Source organism: Hyaena hyaena, unplaced genomic scaffold (genome assembly GCF_003009895.1).
Source record: "Hyaena hyaena isolate Hyena2069 unplaced genomic scaffold, ASM300989v1 scaffold_1393, whole genome shotgun sequence".
Taxonomy (NCBI): domain Eukaryota; kingdom Metazoa; phylum Chordata; class Mammalia; order Carnivora; family Hyaenidae; genus Hyaena; species Hyaena hyaena.
Genome location: NW_024082017.1, coordinates 93,499 through 116,166, shown reverse-complemented (window position 1 = coordinate 116,166; position 22,668 = coordinate 93,499). Strand labels below are relative to the sequence as shown.

The 22,668-nt window shown below is 41.7% G+C and overlaps 1 protein-coding gene across 1 annotated transcript; it reads right to left on the bottom strand.

Annotated features, from left to right (window-relative positions):
• Positions 1–12,767: 12,767 nt before the first annotated feature.
• On the bottom strand, positions 12,768–14,519 carry LOC120225382 (cationic amino acid transporter 3-like). Its single transcript, XM_039223588.1, has one exon. The coding sequence runs from the start codon at positions 14,517–14,519 to the stop codon at positions 12,768–12,770; it is 1,752 nt and encodes a 583-aa protein (XP_039079519.1).
• Between the last annotated feature and the right edge of the window lie 8,149 nt (positions 14,520–22,668).

Below are 22,668 nucleotides of genomic sequence, written 5' to 3'. Positions count from 1 at the left end.
AGAGATACAGAATAGTGAGTACTTTAAGATTTGCCTCCTGAGGTCTCTCCTCAGAAAGGCCACCTGCTAGACCCTCATGTCCTCCTTATCCAGGTTTGCCAGGGATGAGAAACCTTTCCCCTGAAAGGAAGGCACATTCAATGTATCCATAGACTGAAATGTGAATTTGGCCCCATGAAGGTCTGCATTCCATTGTCCTTGCAAGATTTTAAGCAAATAAAAACACTCTGGGCAAATTTTCAGAAAACCCTGATCAATATACACAAAACCTACACCAGATTGCTGAAGAAAATAGAAGCCATCCCTAAAGAAGGGGGCTTTAACACTCTTTCTCACTGTTTCTCCTAATACACTCTGGTTAATTCCCAAGCAGCTGCCAAAACTCCTTTTGTTTTGGGGAATTTCTCTGTCTCCTCTGGCCTGACATGGACTGTCTAATTCCACTTGTTGGTGGAAAAAGTCTGTATCTATTCTTCTGTCCTAGCTGACAAGCTTTAGGATCCGGAAAACTCTTTCTATGCCCTCTGACCTTTTTTCTGACCCCATTTCTTGATGGCACCTCAGCTCTACTGTCTTCCCTTCCATCTCCTGTTTCTGCACCACCATCGGTGCAGCCTCCATAACTGCCTCTTATACCATCTGGGTGCCTCGATACCATGAGCTCCTCCTCCTCACCTCACTGTCAGGGAGCAAAGAACACCCTCTTAGATTACACTCGCCACTTTAGATTTCCTCACTGGTGCTCTAGGTAAACTGACAATGGTGAACAAATTGATTGATTTTAGTTGGACACAGGCAGAACGTATTCTATATTTTAACTAACATTTGTGGTTTAATTAAGATAGACATGTCTTTTTTTTTTTCTTTACTATCAGCATAGAGCCTGACATGGGACTCAAACCCATGAACTCTGAGATCATGACCTGAGCTAAAGTCGGACACATAGCCAACTGAGCAACCCAGATGTCCATAAATCTCTTAAATCTTAAGGAGTTTGGTAAGGTTGGTGATTCAAGGCTTGTTATTTGTAAAGGTTGCATTTTTATACACCAACAATGAAGCAACAGAAAGAGAAATCAAGAAACTGATCCCATTCACGATTGCACAAAAAAAAAAACATAAAATACCTAGGAATAAACCTAACCAAGGATACAAGAGATCTGTATGATGAAAACTATAGAAAACTTAGGAAGGAAATGAAGAAGACACAAAGAAATGGAAAAGCATTCATGCTCATGGATTGGAAGAATAAATATAGTTAAAATGTCATTACTACCCAAAGCAATCTACACATTCAATGCAGCACCAATCAAAATTGCACCAGCATTCCTCTCAAAACTAGAACAAACTATCTTAAAATTTGTATGGAACCACAAAAGACCCCGAATAGCCAAAGTAATGCTGAAGAATAAAACCAAAATGGGAGGTATCACCATTCTAGACTTTAGCCTCTACTACAAAGCTGTCATCATCAATACAGCATGGTATTGACACAAAAACAGACACATAGACCAATGGAATAGAATTGAGTACTCAGAATCGGCCCCAAAAGTATACAGCCAACTAATCTTTGACAAAGCAGGAAAGAGTATCCAATGGAAAAAAATACAGCCTCTTTAACAGATGGTGTTGGGAGAATTGGACAGCAACATGCAGAAGAATGAAACTAGATCATTTTCTCACACCATACACAAAAATAAACTCAAAATAGACAAAGGACCTGAACGTGAGACAGGAAACCATCAAAACCCTAGAGGAGAAAGCAGGAGACAACCTCCTTGACCTCCACCGCAGCAATTTCTTACTTGACACGTCCCCAATCACAGAAGAATCAAGAGCAAAAATAAACTATTGGGACCTCATCAAGATTAAAAGCTTCTGCACGGCAAAGGAAACAATCCATAAAACTAATATTCAACCAACGGAATGGCAAAAGATAGTTGCAAATGACATATCAGATAAAGGGTTAATATCCAAAATCTATAAGGAACCCACCAAACTCCACACCTGAAAAACAAACAACCCAGTGAAGAAATGGGCAGAAGATATGAACAGACACTTCTCCAAAGAGGACATCCAGATGGCCAACAGACACATGAAATGATGCTCAGCATCCCTCCTCATCAGGGAAATACAAATCAAAACCACACTGAGATACCACCTCACGCCAAAGTGGCTAAAATGAGCAAATCAGAGGACTCTAGATGCTGGCGAGGATGTGGAGAAACGGGCACCCTCCTACACTGTTGGTGGGAATGTAAATTGGTGCAGCCCCTCAGGAAAACAGTGTGGAGTTCCTCAAAAAATTAACAATAGAACTCCCCTATGACCCAGAAATAGCACTGCTAGGAATTTACCCAAGGGATACAGGAGTGCTGATGCATAGGGGCACCTGTACCCCAATGTTCATAGCAGCACTCTCAACAATAGCCAAAACATGGAAAGAGCCTAAGTGTCCATCAATGGACAAATGGATCAAGAAGATGTGGTTTATCCATACCATGGAATACACATGACAATGAGAAAGAATGAAATCTGGCCATGTGTAGCAACACGGATGGACCTTGAGGGTGTTATGATGAGTGAAATAAGTCAGGCAGAGAAGGACAAATATCATATGTTTGCACGTATAGGAGGATTAGGAGGAACTTAACTGAGGAACAAGGGGGAGAAGAAGAGGGACTAGTGGGGGAGGGGGAGAGAGGTAAACCATGAGAGACTCTTGAATGCTGAGAACAAACTGAGGACTAATGGGTGTGGGGGACACGGAGGGAGATGTGCATGGAGGAGGGCACTTGTGGGGATAAGCACTGGGTGTTATATGGAAACCAACTTGACAGTAAACTATTTTAAAAAATTAAACCAAAAAGAAAGACATGCTTTGCCCTTAATTGATTTATAAGTTTGCCATCCAAAAAAATTCTGATGTACCAGTTCACAACTGATTACTCCTTACTTTTCGCTGGAGACTAAGGTTTCTAGGTTAAAATTCTGTTAAATATAATTAAGACTGATGGAAATTATGAAAATTACTCTGTATGTGGAAAAGTTGGAGACGTGTACGAAAGATATAATGAATGAGAATACATTTTTTTAAAGGTAAAAAACAAAAAAAAAGGTAATTTTGTCCTAATTGAGACTTGTTGTTTGGAGAATAATGGTTTAGGTCAAAATCTGAAAGCAAAGGAAAGTTATAGATGGTTTGTGAAGAGAAATCTTTGTAATAGAATTTTATGTGTGGTCAGAACTGACTAAGGTTAAAATAAACGGATTTTAAGACACTGGTATAAGATTGAAATTCTGTTTTTCTCTTAAAATGACAAAGTTTTTTGAATTGTTGGTCTGTTTTTTATTATAAAAAACGAGGTAAACAAATGTTTTTTTTTTTTCTTTCTCTTTTATCTGCCCCCAAAGACAGAAAGGACTATAATTTTAACCAAAGGGGCAGGACAGTTCACCCTTTTGGTTTTTGCTCAAGCCATGGTTGCAATTGCCCCTCCTTTGACCCAAAGACTGGAGGAACTGTGACAGTGTCCTTGCTGCACACCTCCAAATGCTCCACATGTGTTGTTTCTGCTTAGCAAAGGAATGGTGCTTGTGCCATATGAGGAATGGATAACATATGAAGGACTTTTAATGGGATGCATGGGAGCCATTTTGCTACACGTAGCCCAGTGTATGCCTATTTGTAACAAACTAGATATTCTAAAATGGATATCCACATGGATGGAACATATTCATGTGGGAATTGGTGAAAAAGGCAGCTTTGACCCTTTTAGCCCTCCTCAGTGGCAGATTTTATCCTTGCAAAAAATGATTTTTGCCAGCCTTTTGAAATATTTTGTAGGGGCGCCTGGGTGGCTTAGTCGGTTAAGCGTCCGACTTTCGCTTGGGTCATGATCTCACGGATCGTGGGTTCGAGTCCCGCGTCGGGCTCTGTGCTGACTGCCAGCTCAGAGCCTGGAGCTTGTTTCAGTCTGTGACTCCCTCTCTCTCTGACCCTCCCCTGCTCACGCTGTCTCTCTCTCCTAGAAATAAATAAAACATTTAAAAAAAAAAAAAGAAATATTTTGTAAAGAGAATTATTGTTGGGCCAAGATAAAGTTAGTGCATCCTTCTACAAATAGGGGAGTCTTGCCTGGTCACAGAGAATGCCCTCAAAGTCCTGCAGGTGGGATACAGGGGTAGGATAAGTTGGAAAGGACCAGTCAGCTCTCACAGGTAGAATCAAGTCTGGGTAAGAGTGACTACTCCCAGCACCTCACAAGAATGACAGGGCTTTTGGCTGCCAGTTGCATAGCCAGCCAAAATGTGGGGCCAGGAGATGAAGCTTCTCCAGACCAGCTACAGGAGTTAAGATAGGACACACATTTTCCTCTTTTTTCCTAGAGATGGGCAGTTCCCCAACCAAGGCCAATACTCCTTTGGGGTACCTTCTGAAAAACTGGGATGATTTTGATCCACAAACCCTGAAGAGAAAGCAACTAAATTTCTTTTGCACTGAGGCTTGGCCCCAATACAAACTGAAGGAGGAAATCTGGCTGCCAGAGGGAAGTATCAATCATAACACTATCCTACAGGGGCGCCTGGGTGGCTTAGTCGGTTAAACGTCCGACTTTCGCTCAGGTCATGATCTCGCGGTTCGTGGGTTCGAGCCCCGCGTCGGGCTCTGTGCTGACTGCCAGCTCGGAGCCTGGATTCTGTTTCAGTCTGTGACTCCCTCTCTCACTGACCCTCCCCTGCTCACGCTGTCTCTCTCTCTCTCTCCTAGAAATAAATAAAAAAATTTTTTAAAAAAAAATAACACTATCCTACAATTGGACTTGTTTTGCAAACATAAGGGGAAACGGGGGAAAGTCCCTTATGTTTAGTGTCTTTGGACCTTAAGAAAAAATTGAGATACGTATAAGCAATGTAAGGTCAATCCTGACTTAATCAGAGCACTCTACAGTTCAGCAATCAGGAGGGGAAACAATTAAGGGCCATTTGCCTACACCCAAAGCAGACCTAGACAGGAAGGAGGGACGTCTTCCACAACAACCTCTGTCTCCTCGGGTCCTTGGTCTATATATCCAGACTTAAAAACGTGCACATCTGCTCCCTGCTGCCCACCTTATCCAGGCCCTTCCTATAATGTAACAGGTGCATCTCCCCCATAAGAAGCTGCAATGTCAGAAGGAGGGACACAAAGAGGCACCACTGTGATAATTGTGTAATTTTTCATTACACAACTTAAGACAGATAAAAGGAGATCTAGGCAAATTTTCTGATGATCCTGATAAATATATAGAGGCTTTTCAAAATATTACATATGCATTTGAGTTGACCTGGAAAGATATAATGATTTGTTAAAACAAACTCTTTTTTTTAATAGTTTATTGTCAAGTTGGTTTCCATATAACATCCAGTGCTCATCTCAACAAATGCCCTCCCCCAGACCCATCACCCTCCTTCCACTCCCCGCTCCCATCTGCCCTCTGTTCTCGGTATTCAAGAGTCTCTCATGGTTTGCCTCCTTCCCTCTCCCCCACATTTTTTCCCCTTCTTCTCCCCCATGGTCCTCCATTAAGTTCCTCCTAATCCACCTATACGTGCAGACATATGATAGCTGTCCTTCTCTGCCTGACTTATTTCGCTCAGCATAACACCCTCAGGGTCCATCCATGTTGCTACACATGGCCAGATTTCATTCTTTCTCATTGCCATGTAGTGTTCCATTGTATAGATAAGCCACATCTTCTTGATCCATTCGTCCATTGATGAACACTTAGGCTTTTTCCATGATTTGGCTATTGCTCAGAGTGCTGATATGAACATTGGGGTACATGTGCCCCTATGCATCAGCACTCCTGTATTCCTTGGGTAAATTCCTAGCAGTGCTATTGCTGGGTCATAGGGGAGTTCTATTGTTAATTTTTTGAGGAACCTCCATACTGTTTTCCAGAGGGGCTGCACCCGTTTACATTCCCACCAACAGTGTAGGAGGGTGCCCGTTTCTCCACATCCTCGCCAGCATCCAGGGTCCTCTGATTTGCTCATTTGAGCCTCTGACTGGTGTGAGGTGGTTTCTCAGTGTGGTTTTGATTTGTATTTCCCTGATGAGGAGGGATGCTGAGCATCATTTCATGTGTCTGTTGGCCATCTGGATGTCCTCTTTGGAGAAGTGTCTGTTCATATCTTCTGCCCATTTTTTCACTGGATTGTAAAACAAACTTTTAACGAGATAGAGACGCATGGGGTTCTGGCAGCAGCTGGAAGATAGGGATATGAGTAACTCATTAATAATCATGAGACTTGAGGTCCTATAGCGAGCTTCCAGTTTCCTCCTGGGGCCCAGGTAGTTCCATTTCAAGATCCTAATTGGGACTATGGTCGTCCCATTGAGGAATGGTGTTGCCACCACTTCCAAGCTTGTGTTTTGGGGAAATTAAGGAGGTCTAAGGTTAAACCTTAAATTAAGCTAAATTAGCTATTATTTTACAAACAGAGAATGAGAGCCCAATGGCCTTCCTGGAGAGGCTGAGGGAGACTCTCATTAAGGATATGACTATCACCCCTGACAACCTGAGGTTAGACAATTTTACAGGACAAATTTGTCACTCTAAGCTCTAAGTATTCAGAGGAAGCTACAAAAATTGGCTTTTTGCCTGGAAGGGACTCTGGAATACTGTAATTTAAGAATAAATCTGTGGCCTTAGTCACAGGCTTATGTACTATGTCAGACCAGATCCCCCAAAGTCCAAGCGCCAAATGCCATTTGTGTGGCCATTCAGAGTTCTAGAAACAAAAATGCCCTCAGAAGAGACAACAAAGTCAAAGCCCCGCAAGCCACGTCGCTTATGTGGAGACAATCACTGGAAGTTTGCCCTTGGGGACCTCTATCTTCCAGGGCTCAGATAACCAGTGTTCCTGGAAGGGGCTGATGGGGCCTGGGGCTCTTCATGGTGGTTCCCCTGAACCAACTGTCTATTGGAAACCCAGAGTCTTAGGTAACTCTGGATGTAGAAGAAAAACAAGCTGGTTTCCTTCTTAATACTGGAGCCACCTTTTATGTCCTCCTTTCCACTCTGGACCAGCTATCCAAATGCAGCGTAACAATAAGAGACATCTCCAGAATACTTATGACTAAATGTTTCTCTCAGCCTCTGGGATGTAAATGGGGAAACCTAATCTTTTCTCATTCTTTCTTGATAATGCCAAGGAGCCACACTCCCTTTCTAGAAAGGAATATTATAACTGAATTAGAGACTATAGCATTAGTAACTTCAGGACAAATGGAAAATGGAGTAGGTTTTTAGAAACTACTGGATACTGTAGGCTGTGGATATCAGGGTTCAGGAAAATAGCTTGTCCACTCTATCAATTATTAAAGGACTCAATCCCACCTACTCTCCTGAGGAAATTAACTGGGGTCTGACTCATGGACACTGTCTACAGCCCCCAGGACGGTTACAAACAGCAGGGGAAATTATTACTACCTGGCTCACAGAACTAGAGGATCATTAAAGCACTGCATCAGGTCTTTCATTTAGGGAGAGATAAAACTTTTCAAATGTCCTGAAGGATGTTTAATGGGAAAAGTTTGTTAAGGGCAGTTCAATAGTTTTAACCTGTGAAGTTAGAAACAATCCTCTCAACCACAAACTTGCTCTCTCAAGTAATCAAGGAACTGGGAGCTATCCAGGGTAAGACTAACAATGGTCAAAGAGGTTTCAACATCTGTTGGTATGTGTTGATACTTTTACTAATTGGGTAGAGGCCTTCACCTGCAAAACATAAAGGCACAAAAAGTAATGAAAGCTCTGTTTTATAAAATAATACCCAGGTTTGGTTTACATAAAAATTTGCAAAGTAATAATGGTAATGGACTACATTGGTACTTTCTCTGGTATGATTCCTGGACCTTGGAAAAGTTTAACACTTCGAAATAAAGTAAACTGTCTGCTGAGTCAGCAGAACTCTAAATGACACCTCACAAGCATTAAATGCTTTAAATAAAAAAATTAATTGAAGTTAGGGCAGGACTCTTGGACAATTGAGCTCGATTGATTACCTACTGATCTTCCATCACCTGGGTTGTGAGAAATTCCTTCACACTTGTTGTTTCAAAATATTGATAATTCCCTAAGTTATCAGGGACGTTTGGGCACAATTTGACAAAGTCAGAGTGTCTCCTGGATTGCTTAACTGGTTTGGAAACTGGGGACATTATCTTAAAGATGGCATCTTGTTGGTCAATATAATCTGTGTGTTTTTCTCTTTGTGTCTGCCAATGTTTCTGCCACCTCATGTCTGCCAACCTTCTTGTGGAATCATACTGTGAACCACTTGACCGACCTTTGGGTAGACTCTGACTGCTTTACCCCCACATAATCCCTTGTCAGCTCTAATCAGATTGGATTTCTTTCATCTGTAATTCAGTATCCACGTGCTATACCATCTTACATAAACTACAGTTACCCCAGCATTTCATTTAAGAAGTTGGCTGAAGAGGGGCACCTGGGTGGCTCAGTCAGTTTGGCATCTGACTTCAGCTCAGGTCATGATCTCATGTTCGTGAGTTCAAGCCCTGCATCAGGCTCTGTGCTGACAGCTTGGAGCCTGGAGCTGCTTCAGATTCTCTCTCTCTCTCTCTCTCTCTCTCTCTCTCTCTCTCTCTCTCTCAAAGTAAATAATAAAAACTTTTATTATTTAACTGAAGAATCCTTGGGATTAAAAGATTTTGAGAGTTCATTTTGTACATTTCCTTATTTCTGGGAAGAAGATCATCTGATACATCCCGAATCCAAGTGAGACAGCCATGCCATGGCCAGAAAGCCTACTCCCTCCCATCTCCCCTGGTCCTCTATAAACTCAGAAATTCTTCCTTATGTCCAATCTCAATATGTTTTCCTTAAAATATTGGCCTCTCTTTGTCACCCATTCTAATTGGGGATGAGGTACACAAACCACCAAAAGCTTAAAAGAATTCTGAAATGCCCACCTGGTACCATTGTTCCATTGCCTATTGCTCCAGGTCTCTGAAATTATAGGTCTCATATAGTTTGTTATTAACCTGTGAAAAATCATCAAAAGATCCCTTAAAAAGCATTAATTTGGTCCCTAACAGACCATAACCCCTTATGGAGTCATTGATACTTTCATTAAAGTTTTAATAGAAGAAAGTACTCTAATTTCCAGGATAGATAGTTAAGAACTCCCATTTCAATCCCCCAACCTCCATAGCCTCCTCAATTAGTATCATCAAGTTATCACTCATTTGATGAAGGGAGAGTACAAACCTGAGGAGGGTCATGACTACTATGACTTTCCCAGTCCTTTTTAGGCCATCATATGAAGTAGGGGTAACAGAATTGGCAGCTGTCCTGACCCACCCAATCCTGGCCCCAGAAGAGCCCTCAGGGCCAGGCAGACTCCAGCATGGACACAGCAGGCATTTTCCCAAAGTGGGCAGAGTGCCAAATCCTGGCACAGTGATTAGTGTGGAAGACCTGGGGACAGGAAAGCAGCCAGGACCCACACTTCCCTCTCTCCCCCAAATTCAATTTTCTCAGTCTAAGTCCCTCCTCTTGCATTCCCAATTCCAAAGTTTTCAGACCTTTCATAGTGCTCATATGAGGCCAGACACCTATCACCCATTATCTAAGGCCAGTATTTCTCACACCTGAAAGAGCATAGACATCACCATGGACTCTACTAAAACTGCAGATTCTGATTCAATAGGTCTGGGTGGGGCCCGAGATTATGCATTTATAACAAGCTCCCAGGTGACACACACATTACTGGTCCATGGACCACATTTTGAAGATCAGGATCTACATGACTGTAGCAGTTGGTACAACTGTCTCCCACAAAGAGTTTATCTGTCCACATCCTTCTGTCTGTTTGTCCTCCAGATGGCAGTGAGAATCATGTCTGATTCCTTCCTGATTCAAGAATCTCACTCTATGGCACAATACAAACGTGGCTCATAAATTCCCTTCAAGAGTGAAAACACACATCCCTCAAAAGAGTCTTATTCTTTCATGAGTCTCAAAGGTCTGTGTAGCTCAGAATACCGTCCTGTGTCTTTCCTAACTTACCTATCCCTCTTTATTTTTATTATATTTCCCAAATTGCTCCATACACATCCTCCTCTAGGAAGTGTCTCTTTACCATTACATCCTTTTCAGTTTCTACTTATACCTTCTCTTCCAAAGTAATGACTCCTCAACCCCTATGTAATTATTAATTGAGTATATTTCAGTCTTTTTTTCTTGCCATTTTGGGGTGTACATTCTCTCTCCCAAAGAATCTTAGATAGTCTCATGAGACTTCTGCACCAGACCCCCAAAGAAGCATCTAAAGTAGTTGAGAAGTGTACGGTAATCCTGCCTCTAGCAGGCTTCCCTGGAGTCATCTACTCCCTGTTGGGAAGATGAGAAATTCTACAACTAAGAAAGCAACTTCCTTTCCAGGGCGGGCATACATACATACAATAGAAAACCACTGGCCTTTCTATGATAACTGTAAAACTGCCTCAAGAAAAATGCCTTTTGTGTCCATGGTGGAACCAGTCTCATCTTCAGGGAATCCTTGGAGTCATATAGAACTGGCTGAGCCTTCAATCAATTTTACTCAACCCATGGGACTGAGTGGAGCAGGAGCAGGCAGAGTCACGTCAAGCATTCTCCTTCCCCAGGGCTGTATTTTCTCTGTTTCTCTTTGAATTAACTGTTGAATTCAACAGTTTCTCTTTGAATTAACTTTTCTTCATTCTTGGGTCTACAGGAAGGGGAGAACCTACTCCTTGTCCCGAGCAAGATCTCACTCTGATTGAACAGACAAGACAGTCACTAGAACTCAGGCATAGCCACACAAAGGCAAAACTAGACATGCCTGGGTACAGTTCTAGGTGCTGGGTACAGATTTCGATACCATTCTAGATATAGTTCTGGATGAAGAGAAATGCTTTGTTAAAGAAATCTCTCTGAAGATAGTTAAAGGAGTAGCACAGTGCTAGCCTGAAAGGAAGGAGAATTTTCTGTACCAAGGAAATGTGTAAGGCTCAATTCAATTTAACATGAATTTATTAAATGCTGCTTATGTGTCTGGTCCCAGCTGGATGCTCTGGGGAAGTGAACAAGAAACTCTCCTTACCTATGACCTAAAATCAGGAACAATATACAGAAAATAAAGACACACAGATACCTGTGGTATTTCATTTTTTAAAAATTTCAGCTTTATTGGGGCGCCTGGGTGGCTTAGTCGGTTAAGCGTCTGACTTTCGCTTGGGTCATGATCTCGCTGTTCGTGGGTTCGAGCCCCGCGTCAGCTCTGTGCTGACTGCCAGCTCGGAGCCTGGAGCCTGTTTCAGAGTCTGTGTCTCCCTCTCTCTCTGACCCTCCCCTGCTCACGCTGTCTCTCTCTCTCCTAGAAATAAATAAAAAATATTAAAGAAAAAATTTTCAGCTTTATTGATTTATAACTGATATATAAAATCGTAAGGTATTCAACGTGTACATTGTGGTGGTGATTTGATAAACACATACATTGTGAAATTATTCACTATGATTTCTCCACTGTGAAAGGGTTAGCGATGACATTTTAATCTGATTATTTCATTAAATGAAGGTAAGTGTTCAAAGAGTGCCTTGGTTTCTCTCACTTCATCTTTAAATGTAGAGGAGCTTCAGTTGGAGCTTTGGTTTTCTGTGTGTGGTCCCTGGACCAGCAGTATCAACAACACCTGTGAACTTCTTAGAACTATAAGTTCTGGGCCGCACCTAGACATATTGAATTCCAAAAGCTGGAGGCTGGGCCAGTAGTCTGTTTTCACAAGCCCTCTAGGTGAGGTGACACACATTAAAGTTTGAGCACCACTAAGCAAAGGACTATTCCTGGCCTTTCTCCACCCCCTGCACTGTGACATTGATTAGTGCGTTAAAGAGACAGCATTGAGCATGCCCAGCTCAGTCCCTTTCACTTTCTTTTTCGGGTTTCTTTTTTTTTTTTAATCCAGAACCAAATTAGCCACAGGACACATGACATATCTAATAAGGGGTTAATATCTAAAATATATAAAGAACTTATACAATGCAAAACCAAATGGTCAAATAATCCATTAAAAAGTGGACAGAGAACTGAAATAAATATTTCCCAAAGAAGACATACTAGATGGCTATTAGACCATAAAAATGCTCAGCACCACTAATAGTCAGGAAGTATAAATTAGAACCAGAATAAGATATCACTTTATACCCGTCAGAATTGCTAAAATAAAAATAAACAAGAAATGACAAATGTTAGTGAGGATGTGGAGAAAAAGGAACCCTCATGTACTGTTGGTGGGAATGTAATTTGTTGCTGTCATTATGGAAACCAGTATGAAAGTTACTCAGAAAATTATATGTAGAACTACCATATGATCCAGTATTTCTGCTATTGGATATTAGCCCAAAGAAAACAAAAACACCGTTTTCTAGTTTCTTTTAATAGTAACTTTTTTAAAGTCAATATGCAGTGCATACACAACTGAAAAGTAGACATATAGAAAGAAGGGAAAAAAAAGAGAAAGAGAAAAAACACATTCTTCATTTCACAATACACATAGAGCTCTACTAGAATTCCCCTACCAATATTCCATTGGAGGCCCAGCTTCCCATGTGCTGAAGAGTACTCTCCCATGTAGGGGACCTGACTGCACTCAGTTGTGATGATATCAAGCCAAATATTTACTGGTACTTCTGAGTTCAAGGTCTATAATTTTGACCCTAATTGAAGTATGGCTAATTAGCCAGGCTCTGCTGGATCCCATAGCTGAAGTAGACAGCAAACCCAATCAGCATCCAGACACCAAACAGGGTCCAGGTGCCAGATGTTACCTGCATCATAAGGCAAACATTCACAAAGATGCTCAGTAGTGGGAGGAGAGGCAGGGCAGGGACCTTAAAGGGAAGGGGACTGGACCTCTGTGGCTGTCTCCAGATGACCCCAGTGAGCCCAGTGATGAGCACCAGGAGCAGCACAACCATGGAAATCCACACTGGGTCTCCTGAAAGCAGAACTGGCCACTGCACCAGCACCAGGCACAGAAGGGTGAGCAGCAGAACAAGCAGTGAGGAGCAAACATAGACAACCCGGCCAGAGAGGGGAGTGGGGGTGGGGCTTCCTGGAAAAAATAGTCCCTGTAGAGTCAACTTCTCTGCTGCAGGTCCACTTCCCTCCTGCAGCACTGCTTCATTTCTCCCACTCCTCCTCTGAGGCTGATACCTGATGATGAGAACACAAGTAGCCAGCAGGGAGTAAGCTAGCAGGGCCCCAACTGACATGAGGTCCAAGAGATCAGTGAGTCTGAAGAAGGAGGCCATGATGGCTGCAATAATGCTCAGGATGACAGTGGCCACAATGGGGGTGTTTGTGCCAGTTTGGATGCTGGCAAGGACAGGGAACAGGAGCCCATCTTGTGTCATCATGTATATCAGATTACGTATGGGGAACATAAAGCCAAAGATGCTGATAGAAAGACTACAGAGAAATCCAAAACTTACAACATAGTAGGCAGGTGCCCAGCCAGTATGGAGAAATGCCTCAGACAAGGTGCTCCCAGGTTGAAGCTTGTAGTAAGGCACCATAAGTGTAAGTGCTGAAGAGACACCAAAATACATCAAAAAGCAGATGAGCAGTGAAACAACAATGCCCACAGGGACAGAATACTCAGGATTTCGGGCTTCTTCGACTCTGGTAACAATAATAGTAAAACCTATAAATGCATAGAAACAGGTAGCTGCTCCACGGAGAATCCCCTTGAAGCCAAAAGGCACAAATCCTCCAGAGCCCAGATGGCCCAATGTAGATGTGTCATTGAGTCCAGCCATTATGTAGTCCTCTTCTGTGAGCTTCCAGTTGTGCAGGTCCCCCTTCATGAAGCCAGCAATGATCACAAAACTGAGAACCAAAAGTTTCACCAATGCGACCGTTTTGGAAACCAGGAAAATCAAACTATTCCTCAGAATCAACCATTCCATGAGCAACAACACAAGGCCCACAACAGTGAATCCTAGAATTTCTCCAAGGGCCTGGGAAATATTTGGTGAGATGCTCTGAGATATCTGGTTCCCAAGAAGATTGTCAAATGCTAAGGTCCAAGCCCGGGCCACAGTGGCTGTATGAGCAACAAAGAAGATGATGAGGTTCCAGCCAGTGATGAAAGCCCAGAGTTCACCTACAGTGACATAGCTGTAGAGATATGAAGAACCAGAAAAGGAAACCTGGACACCAAACTCTGCATAGCACAGCCCAGACAACACAGAAGATAGGCTGGCCACCAATAGGCAGATCACAGTGGATGGTCCTGCTTTATCTCTAGCCACCTCACCAGCCAGGATATATACACCTACACCTACTGTGCAGCCCACACCCAGGGCCACTAAATCCAGAGTAGTTATTCTTCTGTCAGGGCCCATATCAGCCACATATTCCTCCAGTATACGTCTGCGTACCAGCTTTTGACCAAATCTGCGAAGTGCCAGACACAGCATTCTAGCTGTGAAGAGATTCCAGGATCAGAGAGCTATAGCAAGTGCAGGAGCCATGAGTCTGGGATCAGGTTTGGTGAGACTGAGTTAAACTGAGTTGGGGTGGGGCTTCCAGGTTCCATTGCTCAGGCATCACAGCTACCGCCTCATATATTTTCTGGTATATGCTATCCCTCCATAAAGCCTAAAAAAAAATAAATAAATAAATATTTACTGAACAAAGGGGTTCAATCATTCAACCAAAGCTCAGAAGTCCCTTGTTGCGCACAAATATCACAGAAACTGAATCCAAAGACTTCATAGAAAAATCAACTCTGCTTTCTCCTCCTAGAATTAAGGGTCGACTACCTCCTAACATTCTCCCTTTTTACACACCACATGATATATTCCCATCTGGGTCCCCTAACTCATGAAGCTTCATGTACTAACTAAGCCATAAGACACAGAGGGCATAAATATATGTGCAATAATTCACACGTGGGATGTTTGCATGGTGCTTGAGCTTGAGTTATGACGCATTAATTATAGACTAGTGAGCTTTGTTGCAAGTACATAACAATTTTTAAAAATCATCTGAATGTAAAATACAAATTTGGTCTCCTGGTGTTAAAACCCTTTGCCCTCAAATCAGCTAGCAAGGTCACATGTCACTTTGGCCGCTTTTCTCCTCATTCTGCATCAACCACTTAGTTGTACTGACGGCAAAGAAAGTACAATGCAACCCTTTCCTTTACTCACCAAGGCCCACAAGGCACTGTGCAAAGAGAGGAAGAGGGAGAAAGAGGCAAGGCTTTCATAACTACCTGCAAGAAGAGGAATAGGCTGATAAGAAAACACTGGAGAAACAGATGCAACATCCAACCAAACGTCCATTACTGAGAAGGGAGAAAAGCCAGAACAGCATTTTTTGTGTGTGTGCATTCTTACCTTAAATAAACTTTACCTGTAGCAACCAGGCAAAAGTTTACTATAGTTTCATGTCTACAGATATGGAAATATGATGTGTAGAGAGAAAAGAAGTAGCTCACAACCCAAACAATTCCTTCTGTCTCCTCCTTTCTGATTTCCAGGAGAAAAGGTGAGCTCATGTCTGCAGACAGTCTCCTCACTGGCCACCCTGTGCTCAATAAACACCCTGAACCATCTGTCATGTCAGCTGTCAGCAGCCTGGAGATCTGGAAAGCAGCCATCTGCCCTGTGAACTTGTATTTAAAAACTCACTTGTAATTCCATACTAATTTTATAAGCTCTGTGAGCTTGTATTAAAATACTTACTTGTAATTCCATACTAATCTTTCACAAAGAGTTATTTTTAACTCATTTTGGAGATCAGAGGGGAAAAAAAGTCACGCGCCCTGCACACTCCTCCATATTTGGACTTTGGTTTTGAGAGAATTTTAGGAAATGTTGTCAGAGGCTTCTAAAGATAGACATATCAAGTAAAAATCAAAAAGTCTTCTCTGGAGATGATCAAAAAGAACCCTTGGTGTATAGGTCAGACCTTCTGTCTACAAATCCATCTATATTCCTTATTTGCCACCCACCAGTTCCAAAATCCAATGATTTACCAACCGGCATGCAATGGATTAAGAACTACTTCTTAATTCATGGAATATTTTCTACTCTATGAATGTGATTGACATGTTCCCCCCGCCTCAACCCCAGGCTTGAATCCCTTCAGTGATACCCCACTACCCTTTCTTCCTAGTCCTTCCTTCCTTCATCATCTGACCTGTGATTATTCCTCTAGCCGTATTCTCTGGTGCTAGACACTTGGAGGCGGGGGCACAGGCTTACTGAGTTAGATCAGACATTGAAAATGCAAGGCTCACAACGAAACAACCCAGAAAATTAATAGGCAACCAACGGAATGGGAAAAGATAGTTGCAAATGACATATCAGATAAAGGGTTAATATCCAGAATCTATAAGGAACTCACCAAACTACACGCCCGAAAAACAAACAACCCAGTGAAGAAATGGGCAGAAGACATGAACAGACAGTTCTCCAAAGAGGATATCCAGATGGCCAACAGACACATGAAACGATGCTCAGCATCCCTCCTCATCAGGGAAATACAAATCAAAACCACACTGAGATACCACCTCACGCCAGTCAGAGTGGCTAAAATGAGCAAATCAGAGAACTCTAGATGCTGGCGAGGATGTGGAGAAACGGGCACCCTCCTACACTGTTGGTGGGAATGTAAACTGGTACAGCCCCTCTGGAAAACAGTGTGGAGGTTCCTCAGGAAACTAACAATAGAACTCCCCTATGACCCAGCAATAGCACTGCTAGGAATTTACCCAAGGGATACAGAAATGCTGAGGCATAGGAGCACATGTACCCCAATGTTCATAGCAGCACTCTCCACAATAGCTAAAACATGGAAAGAGCCTAAGTGTCCATCAACAGATGAATGGATCAAGAAGATGTGGTTTATCTATACCATGGAATACTACATGGCAATGAGAAACAATGAAATCTGGCCATGTGTAGCAACATGGATGGACCTTGAGGGTGTTATGCTGAGCGAAATAAGTCAGGCAGAGAAGGACAAATATCATATGTTTGCACGTATAGGAGGATTAGGAGGAACTTGACGGAGGAACAAGGGGGAGAAGAAGGGCGGAAATGGTGGGGGAAAGGGAGAGAGGCAAACCATGAGAGACTCTTGAATGCTGACAAAAACTGAGGACTGATGGATGTGGGGGGGAGGGGGGATGGGCATGGAGGAGGGCACTTTGGGGATGAGCAGTGAGTGTTATGTGGAAACTAATTTGACAATAAATTATTTGTAAAAAAAAATTCTTGGGGAAAAAAAATAAATGAATATTAAAAAATTAAAAAAAAAAAAGAAAATGCAAGGCTCAAATACAACAACAACAACAACAACAGTATCTTTCCCTGCAGATGCCTCATCTTATTTCTGGAAGAGGCAGTGTGGGGTACTACAATGGTAAGAGCAATGAATATTATGTTGGAAAATTTGGATTTGAGCCTGGCTCTTCTGCTTGACTACATAAACTAGCGTAATTTGCTTAATCTCTCTAAACATCAATTTCCCCATCAAGGACCTTACTTGACTTCTCTTAGTGAATCAATGTGAGAATTGGATGAGAAGATATAAACTATCACATACTCCTGGTGTGGGTGTAACTGGGGCCATCATTCTGAAGTACAGTCTTAATGGAATTAAGAATGCACACACCCTCCCACTCCAAGGAAACTCTATCTTGAGTCTATAATGAGGCCCTTATGAGCATGCTCACCACAGGACTACTTGTGGTAGCAGGAAGTTGGAAGTTATGCCAGAGTCTGTCACTAGAGGGATATTTAAGTAAAATGTGTCATATATGCACAATGAAATACTGCACAGAACTCAGAAACAATAAAGTTGGTTTACAGAAGGAAACATGGGTAGATCTCAGAAACAATGTTAAGTGGGAAAAGTAGAAGCAGGATGAAGTGTATAGCACAATGCCATGTATGTACATTTAAAAAACTGCCAAAATGAGTATATTTGTCAAGGATACAGGTATATCTATTAAGAACGTCACATGATTTACTCAAAAACTTCCACTGGTTTGCTTTTTATTCAGATATTGAGCCAAAGTCTGCATTTACAATGGCCTACAAAGTTCTACAGTATTTATCACTGACCTAGCTACTTTTCAGCCTCTGTTTCTTTTCCTTCCCACTCATTTTTCTGTAGCCACTGGCCTCCTAACCATTCTGGCCTCCTAACCCTGCCCCCAAGGAAGACTAGTGAGGCTGTTAAATACTTATTTTCAAGTTCTTGAAGTTTCAGAGAAGTGGACTTTCAATGCTACATCAGTAGATTACATCAATCCCTCTGTATCCAAGCACAGCTCCTTCCTGATCCCAAAGTATATAAATTCTCTTGGCCTCCTTTAGTTTCAAGACAATGAAAACTCTGGAGCCAATCAAACCAGGGGCACCCAAACAAGTATAAAGTTTTTTGGATAGTTGAGCTTCTCCAGAGTTTCTAAACTTCTAACTCAGCACCACTGGAATGAAGTAGGGGACAGTCAGGAATACAAGTGTAGAGGCTTTGAGTTCAGGGTGAAAGCTTTAAAAATAGTGGTGTGGTGCTGTGTATGCCAATACTTCCACAGTGGAAACATATGAAAAGGGAAACAGGACAAAAGCTACCATGACACTGGGTCCAAATCTCAGATCCAAGGATAGAAGAAATTAGTTAAAAAATCCAAATGAAAAATGAGATCTTTACATTTTCTCTTTCTGTTTGTGCCTTCTCTAGAAGTCTGGATCCAATCACGGTCCATCGTTTCTTCATTCAACAAATATACTTATCCCATTTATTGAGCAATACACATAAAACAAAGGAAAACACAAATATCCCTCCACTCAAGATGCATACATCCTGCAGTAGGAACCAAACAATAAACAAATAAGTCATAAGAATATATATTGTGTTGGATTTGCAACCAGTGCTACAGACAAAAGGGAAGCAAGAAAAGGTTAGGATGTGCTCATAGTGGGTGTTATGATTATAAAATGGGGCTCTAAGACAGTTTCACCTTCACACTGTTATACAACCATCATCACCATCTTCTCTAGAACTTGCTCATCTTCCTCAGGTCAAACTCTGTACCCATTATACAGTAATTCCCCATTCTCCCCTCTGAGCAGACCCTGGACACCACCATTCTACTTTTTTTCTCTATAAATTTGACTAGGCTAGGTTCCTCACATAAGTTGAATTATACAATACTGTCCTTTTGTGTCCTGGGTCACAAAAGCTTTCCAACATGTATAATTAAAATGGGACTAGGATATAGGAGAAGGCTGCTTTTCCTCCTCTCCTCAAGTAGCAAAATAATAGACCTAAGTGATGGTGAAAGTCTTAGGTCATGTTTTCATTAATTCAATAAATACTAAGCACCTTCTATTTTTCTTAAAGTCTTGAGAGGGGCATATGGGTGGCTCAGTTGGTTAAGCGTCTGACTGCAGGTCTGGTCATGGTCTTGCAGTTGTGGGTTTGAGCCCTGTGTCTTGTTCTGTGCTGACAGCTCAGAACCTGGAGCCTGTTTCAGATTCTCTGTCTCCCCTTTCTCTGACCCTCCCCTGCTCATGCTCTCTCTCTCTGTTTCTCAATAATAAATAAATGTTAAAAAAATAAAGTCTTGAGAGAGCGAGTACACAATAGCAATCTCATGAGAGCAAGGAGGGGAGAGCAGAGACAATTCTGAGCAGGCTCCATGTGGTAAACACAGAGCCTAAGGCAGGGCTCGAACTCACAAACCATGAGTTCATGACCTGAGTCAAAACCAAGACTTGATGCTTAGCTAACTGAGGCACCCAGGCACCCCAAGCATCTTCTAAAAGCCAGTCGTAGGGGCGCCTGGGTGGCTTAGTCGGTTAAGCGTCTGACTTTCGCTTAGGTCATGATCTCGTGGTTCGTGGGTTTGAGCCCCGCGTCGGGCTCTGTGCTGACTGCCAGCTCAGAGCCTGGAGCCTGTTTCAGAGTCTGTATCTCCCTCTCTCTCTGACCCTCCCCTACTCACACTGTGTGTATGTCTCTCTCTCCTAGAAATAAATAAAAATATTTTAAAAAATAAAAATAAAAGCCAGTCGTAGTGTCATAGTGCTTGATGCTACAAAAAACAATCAGGAGGAAAAACACATGTTCCCTTCCTACATGGCACTCATTGTCTTTCGCAATGTTCTTAAATCATATTCCTGCCCAAAACGTGTAACCTGAATCTAATGATAAAAGTGATCAATCTATAGGAGTGCCTGGGTGGCTCAGTCAATTAAGCATCCCACTTTTGATTTAGGTTCAGGTCATTACCTCGTGGTTTGTGACACTGAGCCCTGCGTCAGGACTCTGTTGCTGATAGTGGGGAGCCTGCTTGGTATTCTCTCTATCTCCCCTACCTCTCTACCCTTCTCCCACTCTCTATGCCCTCCTCCAATTATTCTCTCTCTCTCTTTCTCTCTACCCACCTCTCTCCCTCCCTCACTTTCTAAAATAAATTAAAAATATTTTTAAAAGATCAGTCTACAAAACAACTTTCTACAGAAAGTTGACTTTCTAGAAAACAACTGACCTGTGCTGTTTAAAACTGTCAATGCCAGGAATGACACTCTGAGTAACTGTTGCAGATTAAAAGAGAATAAAGAAATATGACAATGAAATGCAATGTAGAACACTGGACTGCACTTGCATCAGGGAGAAACATTTTAATATAAAAAATGGACAATTAGTAAATGTTGAATATGGATCATATTTCATATACACACATACATTGGACAGAGCAAGCAAATGTGGGAAAATATTAACAATTGCTTAATCATGGGAAAGCTAAAAGAGTGTTAATTGTACTATCCTTACAATTTTCTGTAGGTTGGATATTTTTCAAACTAAAAATATAGGAGAAAAAAGAGTGTTCCACTAATAAATGTTATGGATTCTCCTTTCCTGAATGCCCTTTATAAACAAGCTTGCTATCACTTTTGGTTGGAACAAAACCCCACCAAGAATGATCAAGTCCCAGATCAGGAACTTTAGATTAGAAGGATGCATGGAAGGTAAAATTAATTTATCGTGGATTACAACCAAAATTGTCAACAAGCAAAAATACCTTAAAAGAAACCACAACCTTGGCTCATGTTAGTAAGGTTATAAAAATTCCATAATCTTATTATTGTTTTGTGGGAACGCTAATAAACCAGCGTCATATACTTCAACTCTAGAGACATTTGTGCAGAGGCTGAAGGCAGAGAAAAATTGTATCTGTCTAAAGAATGAATGGGCCAATCAGGCAATTAGAGAGGAAATTAAAAAATATATGGAAACAAATGAAAATGAAAACACAACAATTCAAAATCTATGGGATGCGGCCAAGGCAGTCCTAAGAGGAAAGTACATTGCTCTCCAGGCCTATTTCAAGAGATTAGAAAAAGCACAAGTCCAAAATCTAACAGCTCACCTAAAGGAGCTAGAGGCAGAGCAACAAGAACGCCCTAAACCCAGTAGAAGAAGAGAAATAGTAAAAATTAGAGCAGAAATAAACAACATAGAGACCAAAGAAACAATTGAACAGATCAATGAAACCAAGAGTTGGTTTTTTGAAAAAGTAAACAAAATTGACAAACCTCTAGCCAGGCTTATCAAAAAGAAAAGAGAGAGCACCCAAATAGACAAAATTATGAATGAAAATGGACTTATTACAACCAACCCCTCAGAAATACAAGCAATTATCAGGGAATACTATGAAAAATTATATGCCAACAAATTGGACAACTTAGAAGAAATGGACAAATTCCTAAACACACACTCACTACCAAAATTCACACGGGAAGAAATAGAAAACCTGAACAGACCCATAACGAGTGAAGAAATCGAATCAGTGATCAAAAATCTCCCAACAAATAAGAGCCCTGGACCTGATGGTTTCCCTGGGGAATTCTACCAGACATTTAAAACAGAATTAATCCCAATTCTTCTCAAGCTATTCCAAAAAATAGAAGTCGAAGGAAAACTCCCGGACTCATTTTATGAAGCCAGCATCACTCTGATTCCCAAGCCAGACAGAGATCCAACAAAAAAAGAGAACTATAGGCCAATATCCTTGATGAATACGGATGCAAAAATTCTCAACAAGATCCTTGCAAATCGAATCCAGCAGCATATCAAAAGAATCATCCACCAAGATCAAGTGGGATTCATTCCTGGGTTACAGGGCTGGTTCAACATTCGCAAATCAATCAATGTGATCCATCATATCAATAAAAGAAAAGATAAAAACCATATGATCCTGTCAATAGATGCAGAAAAAGCATTTGACAAAATACAGCATCCCTTCTTAATAAAGACTCTCGAGAAAGTTGGGATAGAAGGAACCTACTTAAACATCATCAAAGCCATCTATGAGAAGCCTTCAGCTAACATCATCCTCAACGGGGAAAAACTGAGAGCTTTCCCCCTGAGATCAGGAACACGACAGGGATGTCCACTCTCACCACTGTTGTTTAACATAGTGCTGGAAGTCCTAGCATCAGCCATCAGACAACAAAAGGAAATCAAAGGCATCAGAATTGGCAAAGAGGAAGTCAAACTTTCACTCTTCGCAGATGACATGATACTCTACATAGAAAACCC